The 14,097-nt window shown below is 57.3% G+C and overlaps 8 protein-coding genes across 8 annotated transcripts; 6 read left to right on the forward strand and 2 right to left on the reverse strand.

The window, feature by feature from the left end:
- Nucleotides 1-65: 65 nt before the first annotated feature.
- On the forward strand, nt 66-1,482 carry SCHCODRAFT_02618543 (mitochondrial carrier protein). Its single transcript, XM_003032639.2, has 5 exons — nt 66-190; nt 246-369; nt 429-833; nt 890-1,184; nt 1,240-1,482. Exons 1-5 carry the CDS (start codon nt 159-161, stop codon nt 1,317-1,319), a joined length of 936 nt encoding a protein of 311 aa, XP_003032685.1. The 5' UTR covers nt 66-158; the 3' UTR covers nt 1,320-1,482.
- Nucleotides 1,483-1,568: 86 nt separating this feature from the next.
- Nucleotides 1,569-3,005, forward strand: SCHCODRAFT_02618548 (uncharacterized protein). The gene is made up of 3 exons (XM_003032640.2): nt 1,569-2,183; nt 2,302-2,423; nt 2,525-3,005. Exons 1-3 carry the CDS (start codon nt 1,891-1,893, stop codon nt 2,875-2,877), a joined length of 768 nt encoding a protein of 255 aa, XP_003032686.1. The 5' UTR covers nt 1,569-1,890; the 3' UTR covers nt 2,878-3,005.
- A 242-nt stretch (nt 3,006-3,247) lies between these two features.
- SCHCODRAFT_02598297 (uncharacterized protein) lies at nt 3,248-3,731 on the reverse strand (the record flags this gene model as incomplete). Its single annotated transcript, XM_003033237.1, has 3 exons — nt 3,248-3,423; nt 3,480-3,608; nt 3,650-3,731. 3 exons carry the CDS (start codon nt 3,729-3,731, stop codon nt 3,248-3,250), a joined length of 387 nt encoding a protein of 128 aa, XP_003033283.1.
- A 1,130-nt stretch (nt 3,732-4,861) lies between these two features.
- On the forward strand, nt 4,862-5,249 carry SCHCODRAFT_02618556 (uncharacterized protein; the record flags this gene model as incomplete). Its single annotated transcript, XM_050344880.1, has 2 exons — nt 4,862-4,955; nt 5,014-5,249. Coding segments are annotated over exons 1-2 (294 nt in total), but the record flags the coding sequence as incomplete, so codon positions are not given.
- On the forward strand, nt 5,181-6,095 carry SCHCODRAFT_02618557 (uncharacterized protein). The gene is made up of 2 exons (XM_050344881.1): nt 5,181-5,233; nt 5,305-6,095. Exon 2 carries the CDS (start codon nt 5,384-5,386, stop codon nt 5,834-5,836), a length of 453 nt encoding a protein of 150 aa, XP_050201071.1. The 5' UTR covers nt 5,181-5,233; nt 5,305-5,383; the 3' UTR covers nt 5,837-6,095.
- A 376-nt stretch (nt 6,096-6,471) lies between these two features.
- SCHCODRAFT_02618561 (glutamine-dependent NAD(+) synthetase with GAT domain-containing protein) lies at nt 6,472-9,555 on the forward strand. The gene is made up of 16 exons (XM_050344882.1): nt 6,472-6,513; nt 6,619-6,649; nt 6,697-6,782; nt 6,833-6,864; nt 6,912-6,996; nt 7,048-7,243; nt 7,296-7,502; nt 7,561-7,889; nt 7,934-8,085; nt 8,149-8,462; nt 8,519-8,625; nt 8,678-8,715; nt 8,766-8,859; nt 8,913-9,108; nt 9,163-9,271; nt 9,330-9,555. Exons 1-16 carry the CDS (start codon nt 6,488-6,490, stop codon nt 9,452-9,454), a joined length of 2,127 nt encoding a protein of 708 aa, XP_050201072.1. The 5' UTR covers nt 6,472-6,487; the 3' UTR covers nt 9,455-9,555.
- A 91-nt stretch (nt 9,556-9,646) lies between these two features.
- On the forward strand, nt 9,647-12,996 carry SCHCODRAFT_02618564 (uncharacterized protein). Its single transcript, XM_050344883.1, has 7 exons — nt 9,647-9,978; nt 10,030-10,057; nt 10,122-10,136; nt 10,192-10,647; nt 10,700-11,403; nt 11,455-11,614; nt 11,665-12,996. The coding sequence occupies exons 1-7, from the start codon at nt 9,914-9,916 to the stop codon at nt 12,781-12,783; spliced, it is 2,547 nt and encodes an 848-aa protein (XP_050201073.1). The 5' UTR covers nt 9,647-9,913; the 3' UTR covers nt 12,784-12,996.
- On the reverse strand, nt 12,423-13,499 carry SCHCODRAFT_01121410 (uncharacterized protein; the record flags this gene model as incomplete). Its single annotated transcript, XM_003033238.3, has 3 exons — nt 12,423-13,007; nt 13,066-13,373; nt 13,434-13,499. The coding sequence occupies 3 exons, from the start codon at nt 13,497-13,499 to the stop codon at nt 12,905-12,907; spliced, it is 477 nt and encodes a 158-aa protein (XP_003033284.1). The 3' UTR covers nt 12,423-12,904.
- Nucleotides 13,500-14,097: the final 598 nt, after the last annotated feature.

The raw sequence follows: 14,097 nt of genomic DNA on the forward strand, positions 1-14,097 counted from the left end.
TCCCCGGGCGCCCGGACGTATCGGCAAGATACGGAAGGCTCCGGCATAAAACTTCGGCTGTCGGGCTTGACGCGACGAACACTCTTCTTCCACCTTCACGGACTGGTTATCCGGTCGGGCCCTCTCTAGACTCCTTAGACTCCTCCTCGCCGCCGAAAATGTCTGCCGTCACTGGAAAGTGGGACGCAAGGTGTGTGACGACGCCGCCAACAGCGAGACCGAAAAACTGACGCGCTGGCTCGCAGATTCCAGGGCCCCGTCCCCCACGACCTTTCGTACTACAGCAAGTGCATGCTCGGTGGTGCCCTCGCCTGTGGCACTACTCACGCCGGTATCACCCCGCTCGATGTCGCCAAGTGCAACATGCAGGTGCGCGTCGCGCTGCCTGCCCACGAGCCGTCTTGCTGACGCGTGTCCTCCTTCCCCAGGTCAACCCGACCAAGTACACGGGCCTCGGTTCCGCCCTCTCCACCATCTCTAAGGAGGCCGGCGGTGGGCTCTGGAAGGGCTTTGGCCCGACCTTCGTCGGCTACTCCCTTCAGGGCATGTTCAAGTACGGCCTCTACGAGGTCTTCAAGGATGCGTACATGAACCTGGCTGGCGAGGAGCTCTCCAACAAGTACAAGCCCGCCATCTGGCTTGCTGGCTCGGCCACCGCTGAAGTCTTCGCCGACGTCGCGCTGTGCCCGCTGGAGATGACCAAGGTCAAGATCCAGACCAGCCCCAACGGCACTTTCCCCGTCGCCTTCGGTGCTGCGCTCAAGCAGATGAGCGCCACCAAGGCGGAGACCCGCTACCCCTTCGGCTCGCTCGTCCCCCTCTGGTCGCGCCAGGTATGTCGTTAGCTTATCATCTTTACCTGCGGCAATGGTAACTGACAATGCCGCAGATTCCCTACACCATGGCCAAGTTCTTCTTCTTCGAGAAGATCGTCCAGCTGTTCTACACTCACGTCTTCACCGCGCCCAAGGAGACGTACAGCAAGACGACGCAGCTCGGTGTCACCTTCGCCTCCGGCTACCTCGCCGGTGTCGTCTGCGCCGTCGTCTCCCACCCCGCCGACTCTCTCGTCTCGCTCCTCGGTAAGGCGGAGAACAAGGGCAAGTCCGCTGGCCAGATTGTCTCCGAGGTTGGCTTCAGCACCCTCGCCACGAAGGGTCTCGGCACGCGTGTCATCATGATTGGTGCGTTCGTCGTGGATGTATGCGCTGGACATTGTTGGCTAATCGGACTATGCAGGTACCCTCACGGGCTTCCAGTGGTGGATCTACGACACCTTCAAGTCGACCATGGGCTTGGGCACGACGGGTGGCAAGTAGACGGCGTAGGATACCTTATTCATGACCTTTATACATATTCTGCTGTAGCATGTTACTTGCAGAGTGAGTGCTCTCTAGAACGCACTAATAGGGGATTTCCGCACATACCCATGTTGTCTTGCGCCGCGTACGTTCGTTCTCTATCGCAACGTATATTCCGTAACCTGTCAGAGCAAGTCCGGCGAGCAGCGACGCCGCCGCCGCCGACTTCATGCACGCTGACAAGTCCGCTAAATCCCCCTCCGCTCCTGTCAGCGCCAACGTCCGATCTCCGCTGTGTTGCGCGCATCCATCGCAGCCCGCTGAGTACGCGCATGTCGTGGTCGCTGACGCCCGCGATGGGCGGATTAGTCCACAATTAGTCAAGGGCGCAGACAGTAAACAGACGGACCGTGATAAAATGCGATCTCGACTCATCGCAAAATGCATCCGCCGGCCTCCACAAGCGCTCGTCCTCTCTTGCGTCCATCTCAAGCATTCGGCTCTTTCTTGGATAGCTAGCGTGCTTTTATTGTCTATAGCCTCAAACGCCTCATACTCTTTGGACACCTTACTCTCCCCACAAAACGCAATGGCCCCCTCAAGCACTCCGATCACCCCCTCTACACAACCTAACGGCACCACCCCTTCCACCCACCCCACCGAAAAGCCCCTCCCCTCCACTCCTTGGCGCGCGACTTCCCGCGACGCGCCCCCGCGCGCCGAGTTCGCCTTCGACACGATGGAGGACGCGCTCGCGGCGTTCAAGGCGGGGGAGTTCCTGGTGGTGATGGACGACGAGGACCGGGAGAATGAGGGGGACTTGATCATTGCGGGCGGGCAGTGTACGACGGAGAAGATGGCGTGGATGATCAAGCATACGAGGTGAGTGGGAATGGGGGAGAGGGGAGGGAGGGGGAGAGATGGGAGGGGGAAGAGAGCACGCCCCTTTGGATCCCTGCGCAAGGATGGCTTGTTAGGATCTATGCTGACGCTTTTGCAGTGGCTACATCTGCGTCGCGCTACCGCAGGAGCGGCTCGAGGAGCTGGATATCCCGATGATGGTCCCGGACAACCAGGAGCGCCACCGAACGGCGTACACGGTCACGGTTGACTACAAGCACGGTACGCGTCTATTCCCTCATCCCCTCTCTCTTGAACACCCTAGTCTTCCCCCTCTCTCCTTCCTCTCATTTCCTCTGCCCCTTACTGATTATCTTCCGTAGGAACCACCACCGGCATCTCCGCCGGCGACCGCGCCCGCACCGTCCGCGCCCTCGCCGACCCCGCCGCCACCCCCGCCGACTTCACGCGCCCCGGGCACATGGTCCCCCTCCGCGCGCGCGCCGGCGGCGTCCTCACGCGCAAGGGCCACACCGAGGCCTCCGTCGACCTCTGCCTGCTCACTGGGCAGGCGCCCGTCGGCGTGCTCTGTGAACTTGTTAACGACGACGCGGAGGGCAGTATGGCGAGGCGGGACGACTGCAGGGCGTTCGCGGATCGGTGGGGGCTGAAGATGATCAGCGTGGAGATGCTGGCGGCGTGGAGGAGGGAGATGGAGGGGAAAGAGGGGCAGTGAGTGGAAAAGGAAGGCAAGGTAACCAGTGAAGACGGACGGGAAGGCAGAGCAGGCAAAGGTGTAAGTTATGTACTTTAGACATTATAGACGGAAGGCTGCAAGATCTCATTGAGAATGGTCCTCGGAAGAAGGGCAGCAAGTATTCGTGCGGGTCGTGGTTGCAGGAAGGTCAGTCAATGGAGGACTAGGAATATACTCTCAGGTCTTCTCTGCACTGGATACAGTATCGAAGGACATCGGCATCTGCCGATGCCTCGTGTTCCAGCCTGGAATGGTCACCCTTGTTCTCTTCCAGGTTCACGATAGCTCAGGCATTGATTAACGAATAGTCTACGCTACGCACGAAGCCATCGTCGCTTCTGCGTCCTCTTCACTCGTAATCCCATACGACCTCGACATCCTTTGGCGAGTGAGGCACGCCGCCGCCAACGAACTTCGCGAACGCATCGGGCGTCAAATACAAGGTAGCATCTCCGTTTAGGGCATCACCAGAGTCGTGTATGCCAGCAATGACAGGCTCAATGGCCTCGCCGTTGCCGCCAGGGTCTGGTAGTAATTTGTCAGCACGGAAAGACGGAAAGGCCAAGGTAAACAGCACGCACTGCTAGCCTTGATCCTCTTGTTGCAGTACGCTTTGTCAAAGACGGCCGAAGGAAGGAAGACGGCGTTTCCGTCGCTCTCGACCGCGAAGCCGCACTCGAAGGTCTGTCCTTGCGGGGAGAAGGATACGACTGTGGAATCGTGAGTGGATACCGCTTGGGTAGGACATGACGCTTGCCTTGTCCTTCGTTAGAAGCGATAGCGAGTCCTGAGAGAACCAGGGCAGACACGGCCACAGCGTCAGTCGACAGCATCGTTGGAATGACGGTGAGGGGGACAAAGGGCATCCTTTGCAGCATAGTGCTTATATATGCGTACTTTTGCCGTCGCTATTGCATGGAGCCCGAAGCATCCTCCGCAACACGGGGTCATGATGTGGTGAAGAATGAAACGCGGTATAACTTGTACTGTCGTGTGGTACCACGAGAAAGCGGCGAAGAGAAACGTCGGAGTACGGGAGGGCATGGGATGGCATCGTGAATTCCTGCCAGCGCCAAGTCCGACTTGAAGTCGCGTGGAGTCACGCTGCGCGTAACGTCACGGTTGAACTACCGAGTTTGGGTGAATAGGATCTGGCAATGAAAACAATTGCAGTCAACGAGAGTGAAAGTGATCCTCCGTAAGAGCCCAGGGTTCTACACGACTTCTTGGCGCTCGATAGGGCGCCCGGAGAGTATCCCCATCAGCCATGGCGCTCGCTCGTCCGCGCAGCTTGCGCGAGGACATGATCAACATGAACGTCCTTGACTCACCTATGGCACTTCGCGCGCTGGCCCCCCGCTGCCGAAGCTGTTCTAACGGATCAATCTGACTCTTGCCACAGCTCGCTGCCACTCCGATGTGAAAGGAGAAGCACCAGCGAAGACCTTCCATACCTCTGCTTCATGTGCCTTGTCCAGAGAGTACAACGAGATGCTCTGCCTCACATCTTCCTCGCGTTCACCTTGCAGCTTGCGCAAGTCGAAGATATGCTTCTCGAGAAGCTATAGGCCGTGCTTCCGAGAAGCCTTCGAACCCCGGGTTGCTGTTCAATCGATCCACGCTGTATTGAGAAGCTCGTAGAACAAAAGCACCGCCACTCACCCTCAAAGAAAAAAGCGATCTTGACGTACTCGCTTGCGCTTGCACGGGCGGGTTGCCGTCGCAACTTTTGCCGACCTTTCAGAGCTTCCCGTGCACCCTGTCCGGAGATTGCCGGGGATTAGCGCCGACAACGCAGTCCTCTTGTTCGACTTCGTATATGGTTACTGTCAGGGCGCAGCGTGGCTTTGCCGCCCGGAAATGAAGGCCCCCTGTACAGCCACCGCCTCGGGGACATAGGCTCGCCACACTTGAATGCGCAATTGGTCCTGTGTCGCGTCTATTGATCGTCATCGTTGATAGGCGCCCGTTCATTGTTCTTCGTCAAAGAGATCTGCGTATGACTGGGTGCGCACGAGGCGGTCACGCAACTGAAGGGTCTCGGAGTATAAAGGGCGCTTCGGGGAGCGGTGTAGCTTGTCTTTGTGAACTTCCACCGACAGTATAGTCGCGCACCTTTGACGATCAACGCTTGCTCCCCACCGTCTGCCACTCGAGCTCTATCCCATTGTCCAGCTTATCCTATCTTGTCTCGTCCTAACTCGTCCTATTTCATCGACTTTCGAAGCCACATGAAGATGCTTTGCCTTTCCATTAGCGTTCGCCACCACGACCGCTCGAGCGCGCCGTCGGTGTCCCCATTGATGTGCGTCTGCGATAGCCACTATCGCCTGCCGTTGTCTAATCAGTTCCTTGTAGGCATCAATCTGCGAGCACGAGCAGCCACGGGCAGTCCCTACGTACTAGTCGCTCCTCGTCGAACACACCTTCCAAAAAGCATGCCCCAAAGGCGAACGCCGGCCAGGTGCTGTTGCGCGCGTTTGGCATGTCCTCCCCCGAGCCCGTTCGCGAGAAGCGCACGATCACGGTCGTCCCGGGCTCGTTCCAACATGTCCCGGACAACGATGCCATGCTGTTCGGGAAGCAGGGTTACCACACGGACTTGGCCCAGGAGCGTCTTCGCATAAACCGGAGCGAAGTCGACCTTCGCCCCGTGTCGCAAGGCGCTGGACGCCCCACGAATGCGAGCTCTTCCCGCCAGGCGAGGCCCAGGACGCCGTCGAAGGCCCATGAGCGCCACGCTCCGCGGCAGTCGTACGCGTCGCATCAGAGGCGCTCGTCGGGTCGCCGGACGTCGCACGCGTCGTCACGCTCGCAGGAGCCTACGGGACACTATGTGCCACACTCAAAGGCGTATAACCAGGCTGCGCCTGCCTCAAACAGCCACAGACGCACCGGCAGCTACGACACGCGCCGCCAGGGTGGTTACTTCGCCTAAAAAGGTTTCCTACTCGGACTTGAAAGCTTTCTGTTATGATATTCTAGTTAGTAACGGACTCTTTAATATGTTCACGACCCCTGCCATGACGTTTTACGCACGATCCTTCAATCCTTTATTATGTTCACGAAAATATGACCCTGTTTCTGTCCCACGTCCAGTGGTTTCTCATGACGCCTTCGAGAGTACTTGATCTTCCTCGTTCCGCAACAGAGATTGCATGCTACACACTGACAGAGATGGCAGGAACATCGTGGTGGTTTGGGACGAGCGGGCGAAGACGATGTTCGTTCCGGCAATCAACCGGCAACTTCTTCCACGTGGCTTGAGCCCCAGCGATGCGTCCTGTCACCGTCTATCACTCCTCGGTGCCCTTGACAATGGCTTCATGTTGAGAGATACATCTGACGAGAACACAGAGTTCGAGAATCTTGAGAAATACACAAGTATTTGGGTCATCTCTGAAGGCAGGACACTCCTACAGCGACCCGAAGCCAAGATTAGGATCCGCCATTACACATCGCAGCGATAAGATCAGCTCTGACTTCACGCTTCGCTCACCACCAGCCGAAATACTTGACCTCCAACGCTCGCCCTCGTTTCTTGAAGCCCTCCCTCTCTCTCTCTCGAGTGAGGACGTAGGCACTAACAATGGGGCATTTGATCACTTTAGCGACGTGCGTAGTCTGTTCACGCTGACAGGAAGGAGCTGATCGTTGACTGTAGATGGTGGGAGGAAGGATAGGGCCTATGACAGAAATGGATATTGACCTGAGCTGCAGCTCCCTCAATCAATGGGCGCTAGACTTCGAGGTGCGCGGTCCCTGAAGCCCGCGCCTGTCGTGCTGACAGAATATCAGGGCAACCTCGAGCGCATCTTGACTAGTATCCGGATCGCGAAGGAGCGCGGTGCGACTATGCGCGTTGGGCCCGAGCTTGAGATTCCGTGCGTAGTCGTGCTCTGCAGGCATTCTAGAAAGCTGAGACGGTGTACAGAGGATACGGATGCTACGATCACTTCCTCGAGGGTCGGTTTGCCCCGCATACCCAGACCGCACATATTCATCATTTCCAGGCGACACTGAACTCCACTCTTGGGAAGCGCTTCAGAAGATCCTCTCCTCCGACGCTACGGTTGGGATCGTGTGCGACATCGGCATGTACGTGGCTTGTCGCTGCCACATTTACCCTCTCTCATGACTCCTCCGAAGGCCGGTGACGCACAAGTCTGTCACCTATAACTGCCGCATCGTCTGCTACGACAAGAAGATCCTCCTCATTCGTCCCAAGATGTGGCTCGCAAACGACGGTAACTATCGCGAGCTGCGGTACTTTACGCCCTGGCAGAAGCACCGCCAGACGGACGACCACTACCTGCCTCGTATTATCCAGGATGTTACTGGACAGGTGAGGATATTTTCATATATCTCATTCGTTGAACGAAGCCGACGATGACCAGATCAAAGTGCCCTTCGGCGACGCCGTCATTAGCACGCTGGACACCTGCATCGGTGTCGAGCTATGCGAGGAACTCTTTACCCCGGCGAGCCCTCACATTCTCATGGGTCTTGACGGTGTCGAGATCTTCACCAACTCAAGCGGCAGCCATCACGAACTTCGCAAGCTCTACCGCCGCGTCGAGCTCATCAAGGAGGCCACGCTCAAGGTATACCTAGCCCCTTCCGTTCACCCTCCCCTCGCCTCCCACTCACAAATATCACCAGACCGGCGGCATATACCTCTACGCAAACCAACAAGGCTGCGACGGCGACCGCCTCTACTACGACGGCTGCCCGCTCATCGCCGTGAACGGCGAGATCGTCGCCCAGGGCACGCAGTTCTCGCTCGACGACGTGCAGGTCGTGAGCGCCACGATCGATGTCGAGGACGTGCGCGCGCACCGGCATGGGAAGATGAGCTGGGGGATGCAGGCGTCCGGCGCGGAGCGGTATCAGCGGATCGAGGTCAACTTTGCATTGAGTGGAGATGATTTGAGTATCTTGCAGTCGACGAAAATTCCGATCAGGTATCATAAGCCTGAGGAGGAGATTGCGTACGTCGCTTGGTCGTGGTCTCAACAGCAGCTGACCTTCGTAGGTTGGGTCCGGCATGTTGGCTATGGGACTACTTGCGCCGTTCGCGCGCGCAGGGCTTCTTCCTCCCTCTCAGTGGCGGCATCGACAGCTGTGCCACCGCGGTCATCGTCTACTCTATGTGCAGACTCGTCGTCGAGAAAGCCAAGGAAGGCGGTACGTCACCTCCCCCTTCCCTTTCCCACACTACTTCCACTCGCTCACCTCACCCCATCACAGACCCCCAAGTCATCGCCGACGCCCGGCGCATCTCCGGCGAGCCCGAGTCCTCCACCTACATCCCTACCTCCCCGCACGAGTTCGCCAACCGCGTCTTCCACACCTGCTACATGGGCACCGAGAACTCGAGCCAGGAGACGCGCGAGCGGGCGAAGCACTTAGGCGAGGCGCTCGGGAGTTATCATCTGGATCTGAATATGGACACACTGGTCACTGCGGTGCGGACGTTATTTGGGTTTGTGACGGGGAGGAAGCCGCAGTTTCGGGCGCATGGGGGGTCGGAGGCGGAGAATCTGGCCCTGCAGAATATTCAGGTGGGTGGGGTCGGTTGCTGAGTGGAGGGCAAAGGATGGCTAACGAGAGGATGTAGGCCCGCTTGAGAATGGTGTTGGCGTATCTGTTTGCACAGCTGTTGCCTTGGGTTCGCGGCCGACAGGGTGGGCTGCTGGTGCTTGGTAGTGCCAACGTTGATGAAGCGTACATTCGCTTACCCCGCTCGGCTTCTAACTAGCTGACGAGCTATCTGTAGCTTGCGAGGATACCTCACAAAGTACGACTGCTCGTCAGGTTGGGACCTCACCCTGAGCATGGGTCAAACTATTGACACTGTTTCACAGCCGACATCAACCCCATTGGCGGTGTCAGCAAGACGGACCTGAAGAAGTTCATCGCTTTCGCACAGGAGAAATTCGATTTGCCGATTCTGGAGAGGTACGATTTCTCTTCCCACTCTCCCACCCTTTCACTGACCTTCCTTCGCGCAGCTTCCTCACCGCCGTTCCCACCGCCGAGCTTGAGCCCATAACGGAGACCTACGTGCAGTCGGACGAGGCGGACATGGGCATGACCTACGAGGAGCTTTCCGTCTTTGGCAGGTTGCGCAAGGTCGAGAAGTGTGGGCCGTACGCCATGTTCACGAAGCTGCTGCACGAGTGGGGGGATAGGCTGTCGCCGGGGCAGGTGAGTGTCTGAGGCGGAGATGCAGGGGTTGGGGGCTAATTCGATGAATCATAGATCGCTGCGAAGGTCAAGCTGTTCTTCTTCGAGTATGCGCGGAATAGGCACAAGATGACGACCATCACGCCCGCGTACCACGCCGAGTCATACAGTCCGGACGATAATCGTGAGTGTTATTCAAGCCGTGCCATTGAAAACGGGTTTTTGCTGACCGGACTCCACAGGCTTCGACCTTCGCCCCTTCCTCTATCCATCGCGCTTCCCTTGGCAGTTCAAGAAGATTGATGATGTGGCGGCGACGCTACCGGATCGGTCGAGCAAGGTCGAAGAGGTACAGAAGGACAAGTAGGATGCGATTGCAATGAATATATAGAAGCTGTAGAATGTACTGTAGAAACACTGCGAAAAGCACCCGTATAAATTACCTGAAACTGAACCAGGAAAGGTTGCGCAGTTTGTAGGTCCACGTCGGCATATTCCGGTATCTTGGTTGAACTCGGCTTCTTCCGGTAATGTTCGAGTTTCGACCATGTCGATACCCGGACCAGTCTGCAGACTATCTACGGCGATGCACGCTCTTTCGAGAGACAAAGTCGGTTGCAAGAAGCTTATGCTATGCTGTGAGTATCAGATGATCCTTTTAGTGCGCACTGTGGCCTTCAAAAATGCTGGAAATCGCAGCGGTGAAGCTGGTGGCACAGCCACTCGGAGACAGGGGATAGGACATAAGTACCCCGCGACCCCGCTGGTGGGGAAATAGGGGAGTCTATTACGGCGTGCCTCCCCCCACCATCGCCACGCTCGAGTCATGGAAGCTCAGCAGACAGGCCTTACCGAGAAGCAAAAGCGGACACGCCGGAGGCAGCGCGTGAGGTGAGGGCTCCCGCACTATGAAGTGGATAGGCTTACAAACTGTCGATCAAGCTGCTCTGAATGTGTCCATCGCAGGCAGGTGTGTGATCCAGCGCTGAATCCCCTATCTCCTGCCGCTGACCGAGAGTTTTCTGGGCCTTAAGAAATGCGATAGACAGGTGAGCTTTGCAGGCTTCGAATCGGGAAGCATCTACTCACCGGTGCTGGTCTCAGTCGCCGTGTTCGCTCTGCGTTTCCCGCGGTGTTCCCCATCTCTGCCACTGGGAGCCCTTCATCAAGTCTACAGCAACAACCCAGCGCCCTGCTCCCGCAGCGCCGTACGAGAGGGAACCCGAGATCAAGTCGACGATCGAGCAGCTCCGCAACCGTGTACTACTGCTTGAAGAGGCACTGCAGAAAGTTAACAAGAATGATCCTCCGAGTGCCAGCACTAGGACGCCGTCCGACACATACGGATCGCCGCCTGGGTCGACCGAGGGTTCTGAGCCGGGACCCGCGAAGCCGTATGTGCGTCCCGCCTACGAGGACCGATTGCTACAGAAATCTGCGGATAGTAACCAGCATTCGAGTGAGGTGCACGAGGTGGCGATCGCGCTGACACACATGTCGATGTCTTCTGGACAAGGGGAGTACATGGGCATGGGCTCTGTAGTCTGTGCGCTGTACAGGGTACGTAGCTCGTTCCTCGGTATCTTCGGTCAATCCTAACCCCCTTCTTCAGCTTGGCTCTATGTTCCCTCGTGTCAAAGTCGCCGAGTCAGCGAAGGTCGCCACCGCGCGCAGCCCTGGTCCTGTCGACCTCACTTCGACCGCCGACCCAACTTTCATGTTCAATACCAATTTGAACAGCGACAATCGCCGGCTCACTTCGCGTCTACCCCCCAAGCCCACGTGCGATGCTCTTCTGCACTCCTACTTCAGCCACTGCAACTGGCGCTTCGGCATCCCGGAGATCAACTTCATGGAGAACTACGACGAGCTCTGGCGCATGATGGATGCGACGGGTGGTGAGGCGGATGTCAATCCTCACTTCCTCTCCTTGCTCTTCGCCATGCTCTCTATGGCACCTGACGACGAGCGCGATGATACGCAGCGCAATACCGAATTCTTCCGCTTGTCCATCAGCGCTCGTCGACTAGGGGAGGACAGCCTCCTTGCTCCCGCTTTCGGCGAAACACACTCCAACTCCATCGCGCCGACAGCAGACGGGACGGTTCTCAGCTGTATCGCTGCTCCGATCCTAGCAGCGTACCTCGCGGACAGAGGTTTGGTCAGCGAGGGGTGGAAGATCGTTGGCGCCTCTATGAGGAACGCATACGCGATTGGCCTGAATCGTGATCCTGACTGGGACACCTGGAGAATTATGAAGGAAGACGAGAAGCGGTGGCGCAGGCGAGGATGGTGGTCGTTGGTGCTTTGCGACAGGTGAGTTTGGGTCTGAACTGCCGCAGATAAGTTGTTCATCATCTTTCGCAGGATCTACTCTTACATCCTGGGACGGCCGGCCATGGTTCAAGACGATCACTCCGACGTAATGCCGCCTACCATTGACCCGAAATCCCCACCATCCACCTTCGACGCCTACATCAACGACTTCGGCAAACTTAGTCGCATAATGTCTTATGCCGCCCGAAGCGTAGGTAGTTCACTCGTAGCCATGATGACAGTCACTCACGATTGCTTCAGTGCCTCACAATCCAATCTCTGGATTACTCGAAGGTCTTGGAGATTGACAGACTCTTCGTGGAATGGGAGCAAGGCCTTTCCGAGTCCTTCATCTTCAAGGACAAGAAGCCCGTTCGATACTCGCCGTCAAACGACCCGGACGTTTCTGCAGCCGCCAATGAACAGACCGTCGCGCGGCAGCGCTTTACCCTGATCACCTGGTACCGCTCGTGCCGCATGGCTTTGCATCGGCAGTACCTCACCTTCCCTGGCGCTGAGCAGTCGCGTCCACCCCCATCCAACAGTATCATTGCCGACCTCTCCTCATCCGCATCTCGCCTCATCAAGGACATGTGTGTCCGCCTGTCCAAGGACCTCATTCGCCTCGAGCTTTCCGCCCAGGGTAATATCGTACCCGGTTATGGAGATCGCCCCGAGCGTCTTCTTCCAGGGAAGATCTCGGGCTTCCTCGACGCCTTCTTCCTCTTCGACGGCGCTGTCACGCTCATGGGCTCGCTGTTCCAACTCCCACCCGACGACCCCATGATCCCCGAGTGCTATCAGTACATCGACCACGCCGGCTACGTTCTCGGGCAGCTCGCGAAGGCAATCCCAGGCGACGCGCAGTGCGACCTCGCCCGCCGCGCCGTGGCTGTGCTCATCGTGCTCAAGCGCGGCCAGGAGCGTCTGAAGGAGAGCCGTTCCTCGTCGCCCGTGCCGCGCGCGCCCTCGCCCGCGCAGCAGCACAACAGGTCGAATAGCACTAGCTCTCCACCGCAGCCGCCCACCTTCGGCATCCCCGAGTCCGCCGTCCGCGACGACATGAACTTCCTGAACATGGATCCTTACGTGCAGCAGCTGCAGTCGCGCGCGTTCAACAATCCCGCACAGCCTCAGAGTCGCAACGCCGGCGCGGATTTGTCGCAGTTCTTCCCGGCGTCGATCCCGCAGTACACGCCGGAGGACATCTCTGCAGTCTTTAACGGGCAGAACATGGACCTCGGGTACGGCGTGGAGATGGATGACGCGCGGTTGGACAACTCGCTGTTGCAGATGAACGCGTTCGACATCTTGCAGGGGATGCGATTCGACATGCCGTCGACGCAGATGCCGCACATGGATATGTTTTCTTCGATCTGAGGGGGTTTCAATGTCGTCGTTTATCGATTTTCCTCTTCGTCTTTGCTTTCCCTTTTCCTTGTTATGCTCATGCTCCATGTATGTCGACGTTTAACAAGTGTACTACGTGTCTGTAACCGTGTCACTGAACTGTAACGAGAATTGATTGTGTCCCCGGAGCGTAGCAGAACCCATCGCTCAGTCGTGTGGCGCATTGCGAGTACCCAGAGCAGCCTCCCGTACATCTATCGACGATTGTCAGCCCACGGGCAGTGGAAACTCGGACCGCAACGTCGCACGTACCCTGGTCCACCGCATGCAGAGACGGTGTTCTGAAAATTCGAAGATACGTGGTAGCATGCCGTATGAGGTGCAGAAACACAAGCAGGCCCGCCTGCGTAGACCGTGCAGGTTCCGCCGCATTTGTTGTCGGTGGTGCGAACATTGCAGTAGGTCACGAAGCCGGTAGCCTGAGCCACGCGAGGAAGGATATCTGCGGGCGCTTTGAGGCCAGATATGGAGTCGCCGATGAATGAAAGCTCTGCGTCCGTCGTCTCGAGCCAGTGCAAGAGGTGCGAATGATCATTGCCGTGGTCAATCTCGTGTCTGTCCTGTTCCGCGGGCCATGGGTATCTTAGTTGCAGGTCTGACTTCATCTCAGGCGCGCTCACCAGGATCGTCCCGTCCGTCACATGGAAGGATATGGCCAGTAGCAAGACAAAGAAGAGGGCTGACATGCCGATGCTTCTCTTCAAATTCAGTGTAGCGAGAAAGCCGCTCGCTCATGCTTCCACACCACCTCTTAAGCCTGAAATTGCTCACTTAACTACAGCAGTATTGTGACAGTAGTCCAACATTCAAGTACCCGAAGGTCGGATATCTGACCTGCTGACCCTGATTGGTATCTACTCGTTGGTAGTTGCTCCACGTCGAAGGGGACGGCGTATTGTCGACTGAGTAGCAGAGTACTCCTGGACACAAAAAATGTCCTTAACTCGGATTCAGTACGATGGCAGTCAGTGGCAAGCAGGAACAAACATGAACGGAATACCAAAACCTGCCTTTTCGGGTAAGTTTCTATTTGCTTCCGCTTGGCCACGTGATGCCGCAAGTTCAACTTGCATCCCGTGACCCTTTTCCCACGGTTCAATTGACCGCTGACGATAAGTAGCTGATGGGCCTCAATCAAGCGCGCCGCGATATGCGCACCGAGGCAATGGGAAGTGCAGTATGAATGGATGGACCTCCGCCGCGAACCTGAATGTGCAGGCTGGATACAGTGGATAGTGATCGATGATAGCAGTCGAGCTCGCCTTCTCCTCAATGAGGTTCGCA

This window comes from Schizophyllum commune (genome assembly GCF_000143185.2).
Source record: "Schizophyllum commune H4-8 unplaced genomic scaffold SCHCOscaffold_4, whole genome shotgun sequence".
NCBI classification, from domain to species: Eukaryota; Fungi; Basidiomycota; class Agaricomycetes; order Agaricales; family Schizophyllaceae; genus Schizophyllum; species Schizophyllum commune.

Bases quoted from the DNA above. Each gene is read 5' to 3' on its own strand.
- SCHCODRAFT_02618543 (XM_003032639.2), top strand. From the start codon at position 159: ATGTCTGCCGTCACTGGAAAGTGGGACGCAAG. The intron at 370-428 runs GTGCGCGTCGCG...CTCCTTCCCCAG, and splicing joins TCGCCAAGTGCAACATGCAG to GTCAACCCGACCAAGTACAC. The intron at 834-889 runs GTATGTCGTTAG...ACAATGCCGCAG, and splicing joins TCCCCCTCTGGTCGCGCCAG to ATTCCCTACACCATGGCCAA.
- SCHCODRAFT_02618548 (XM_003032640.2), top strand. From the start codon at position 1,891: ATGGCCCCCTCAAGCACTCCGATCACCCCCTCTACACAACCTAACGGC. The intron at 2,184-2,301 runs GTGAGTGGGAAT...ACGCTTTTGCAG, and splicing joins TGGATGATCAAGCATACGAG to TGGCTACATCTGCGTCGCGC. The intron at 2,424-2,524 runs GTACGCGTCTAT...TATCTTCCGTAG, and splicing joins CACGGTTGACTACAAGCACG to GAACCACCACCGGCATCTCC.
- SCHCODRAFT_02618557 (XM_050344881.1), top strand. From the start codon at position 5,384: ATGTCCTCCCCCGAGCCCGTTCGCGAGAAGCGCACGATCACGGTCGTC.
- SCHCODRAFT_02618561 (XM_050344882.1), top strand. From the start codon at position 6,488: ATGGGGCATTTGATCACTTTAGCGAC. The intron at 6,650-6,696 runs GTGCGCGGTCCC...ACAGAATATCAG, and splicing joins AATGGGCGCTAGACTTCGAG to GGCAACCTCGAGCGCATCTT. The intron at 8,860-8,912 runs GTACGATTTCTC...TCCTTCGCGCAG, and splicing joins GATTTGCCGATTCTGGAGAG to CTTCCTCACCGCCGTTCCCA.
- SCHCODRAFT_02618564 (XM_050344883.1), top strand. From the start codon at position 9,914: ATGGAAGCTCAGCAGACAGGCCTTACCGAGAAGCAAAAGCGGACACGC. The intron at 9,979-10,029 runs GTGAGGGCTCCC...CTGTCGATCAAG, and splicing joins CGCCGGAGGCAGCGCGTGAG to CTGCTCTGAATGTGTCCATC. The intron at 10,648-10,699 runs GTACGTAGCTCG...CCCCTTCTTCAG, and splicing joins TAGTCTGTGCGCTGTACAGG to CTTGGCTCTATGTTCCCTCG.